This window comes from Pipra filicauda, unplaced genomic scaffold, assembly GCF_003945595.2.
Source record: "Pipra filicauda isolate LSUMZ 115617 unplaced genomic scaffold, ASM394559v2 scaffold29_size4552773_pilon, whole genome shotgun sequence".
NCBI classification, from domain to species: Eukaryota; Metazoa; Chordata; class Aves; order Passeriformes; family Pipridae; genus Pipra; species Pipra filicauda.
In genome coordinates, this window is record NW_024104420.1 from 261,136 (window position 1) to 264,557 (window position 3,422).

The 3,422-nt window shown below is 68.7% G+C and overlaps 1 protein-coding gene across 1 annotated transcript; it reads left to right on the forward strand.

Annotated features, from left to right (window-relative positions):
- Positions 1–426: 426 nt before the first annotated feature.
- DKK1 (dickkopf WNT signaling pathway inhibitor 1) lies at positions 427–2,980 on the forward strand. The gene is made up of 4 exons (XM_027720386.2): positions 427–615; positions 1,604–1,760; positions 1,873–1,983; positions 2,713–2,980. Exons 1-4 carry the CDS (start codon positions 427–429, stop codon positions 2,961–2,963), a joined length of 708 nt encoding a protein of 235 aa, XP_027576187.1. The 3' UTR covers positions 2,964–2,980.
- Positions 2,981–3,422: the final 442 nt, after the last annotated feature.

Consider the following 3,422-nt stretch of genomic DNA (forward strand, 5'->3'; position numbering starts at 1 on the left):
CTCTCTGCACCCACCGCGGCTCCCACCCACCATGGGGGGGTTGCATGAGGGGGAGTCCCCCCCTTTCACCCATTCCCGGTCCCTCCGTCGCGCGCGCCCGGCTGGAGACAGCGGCGGCGTCGGGGCGTGTGGAGCATCTGGCCGGGAACAGGGGCGGGGGGTGGGAAAGAGGGGGGGGGTCCTGCCCTCGCCGTTGCGAAACCCCCTCCCGACCAATGTCGGAGCCCTCGGGGCGGGGTGGGGGCGGTTTTGGGGGCTCGTGGGCACAGCCCCCCCCTCGGGAAGCCTTTGAAATCCCAGCCGGCGGGCCCCCCGCCCCGAGGGGGCGGGCAGGACGCGGCCCCGGGGGTATAAAGGCGGCGGAGGAGCGCAGGGAGCCGCTGCTCGGGGCCACCGCGGGCACGGGAGGGCACGGCGGGCACCAGGATGCGCGGGCTGGTGGCGCTGCTGGCGGCGCTGAGCTGCGCGGCCCCGGCGGGGCGGGCGGCGGCTCCCGGGGGCGGCCTCAGCTCCAACGCCATCAAGGGACCCCCCCCGGGGGGGGCCGAGGCCAGCGCCGCCCCCGCACCCCCCTTCGACGGCAGCAACAAGGCACCGCCGGCCGCCACCCGGCAGGTAGGAACGGGTATGGAGCGGGGGGACACCGGGAATGGAGGGGACACACGGAGAGCGTGGGGAGAGGGGACGTCGGGATGGATGGGGATCACACACTGGGGATGCAGAAAGGGGACACCGGGATGGATGGGGGACACACAGAGAGGGTGAACGGGAGGACACGGGGGACACACAGAGAGGGTGGAACGGGAGGACACGGGGGACACACAGAGAGGGTGGAACGGGAGGACACCGAGGACGGATGGGGGACACGCACTGAGGGTGGAGAGAGGAGACACCGGGGATGGATTGGGGACACACACCGAGGGTAGAGGGACCGCATCGAGGGTGGAGTTGAGGGATACATTTGGGACGGAGAGGAGGGACACACAAACACTTGAGGTGTGGGGAGACACCGAGGATGGAGGGGACACCAGGGCCAGGGGATGGAGGGAGGGGGTACCCACATGGGACGGAGGAAACGGGACACGCACCGGGGATGGAGGGGACACCGAGGACGGGGGGAGAGGCATCGGGAGTGGAGAGGGGGACACCGGCGATGGAGGGGAAGGACACACCGGGGATAGAAGAGCGGGACACAGCGGAGGTGGATGGAGGGGACTCACAGGAGATGGTGGGACACACACACACACACACACCGGGGAAGGAGTCGGGGAGACACCTCGGGAATGGAAGGGACACCAGGGACAGGGAAGGCGCACCGGGGTGGAGGCAGGGGAGGGGACACATAGGAGATGGATAGAGGGGGCGCACCGGGGATGGAGTGGGGACACAGCGGCGATTGAGTAGGGGGAACACCTTGGGGATGGAGGGGACGCACCGGGATAGAGCGGGGACATACCGGGGACGAAGTGGGGTGGGACACGTCGGGGATGGAGGAGACCAGGGGATGAAGCGGGGACACACTGGGGACGGAGGAGGGGACACGGCCCGGGGATGGGAGTGTCGGCCTCGCTGACCCCCCTCCGCCTCCTCTGTGCCCCCCCAGCCTTTCCCGTGCGCCGAGGACGAGGACTGCGGCCCCGAGGAGTTCTGCGGGGGGGCGGCCCGCGGCGGGGGGGCCCCGCTGTGCCTCTCCTGCCGGAGGCGCCGCAAGCGCTGCCTGCGCGATGCCATGTGCTGCCCCGGCATGACCTGCAGCAACGGTGAGCGCCGGGGGCTGCGGGCTGGGGGCACTCTCGACGTGGCCGCAGGAGGGAAGTGGGAGGGGGGTGGAGTCCCGCCCGTGGCTGACAGCCGCCCCACTGCCCCCCGCAGGTCTCTGCACCCCTCCGGAGCCTCCCCACGGAGCCGCCGAGCTGGAGGAGCCCGGCACTGAGGCTCTGCCCCGACGGACACCCGCTCCCGCCTGGATCCCCACGGCCAAAGGTAAGGGGGGCTGTGCTGCTTGGACCCCAAGGCTCCTGGGAGGTGCCCACCCTGCCCTGCTGTCCCTTGTGGGATCAGTCCGGGATATCCACCCTTCACCTCTGTTCCCTGTGGGATCAGTCCAGGATGCCCACCCTGTTCTGCTGTCCGTTGTGGGATCAGTCTGGGATGCTCATCCTGTCTTTCTGCCCCCCACGGGATCAGTCTGGGATGCCCACCCCGCTCTGCTGTCCCCTGTGGGATTGTTCCAGGATGCCCACCCTGCCCCACTGTCGTTTCCTCAGTGTCCACTATAGGGGTGGCTTGAGTTGCCCACTCTGCCTTGCTGTCCCTCGTGGGATCAGTCTGAGATGCCCATCCTGCCCTGCTGTCCACTATGGGCTCAGTCCAGGTTGCCCTCTCTGCCTCAGGGTCCCCTGTGGAATCAGTCTGGGATGCCCACTCTGCCCTGCTGTCCCCTTGGGATCAGTCTGGGATGCCCGCCGTGAACCTCCCTCCCCCATGTCTGGGATGCCCTCTCTGCCTCAGTGTCCCCTGCGGGATCAGTTCAGGATACCCACCCTTGCCTGCCGTCCCCTCGGGATCAGTCTGGGACGCTCCTCCTGCCCCGCTGCCCGCCTTGGAGGAGCCCAGGCTGCCCACCCCACCCCGCTGTCCCCCGTGAGCGATCCCCACCCCTCCCCGCCGTCCCTGTCCCTGTCCCCCCGCTGACCACCCTGTCCCCCCCAGGCGAGGAGGGCGACCTGTGCCTGCGCTCGTCGGACTGCGCGGCCGGGCTGTGCTGCGCCCGCCACTTCTGGTCCAAGATGTGCAAGCCGGTGCTGCGGGAGGGGCAGGTGTGTACCCGGCACCGGCGGAAAGGCTCCCACGGGCTGGAGATCTTCCAGCGCTGCCACTGTGCCGAGGGCCTGGCGTGCCGCCTGCAGCGGGAGCTCGGCCCCGGGGACGCGTCCCGCCTGCACACCTGCCAGCGGCACTGAGACGGACACACGGACAGACACACGGACACCGGCACGCGGCCCGGCCCCGCCGGGACAGACTCCGGCCCCGCCGGAGGGAAGGTTGTTTCTCAAGGGAACTACTTTAAAGCGACTTTCTTGCAGTACGTTACTGTGTTGTGAATACTGAGCTGGCACTTACGCTGTACATAACGCCGGGACTGGTCGGTTTTTCCCCCCCCCCTCGCGCTCTCCGAGGGACTGGGACTTTGTACACACTGGGTTTTTAATCCCGGCTCAAAGGGATGCCACCGTCTGTTTGCGAGCCAATAAATTCCTCTTCCAAACCAGCCTGAGCTGCCTCTGCCTCCCTGTCCTGCGTGTGGAGCCCTCCCGTGCCACGGGAGGGGGGGAAATGCCCGTTTTGGGGGCATTTCAGATGGGGGGTGAGGGGGGCCATCAGAGCACCCCGTGGGAAAGGCTGATTGGTGTCACTATCGA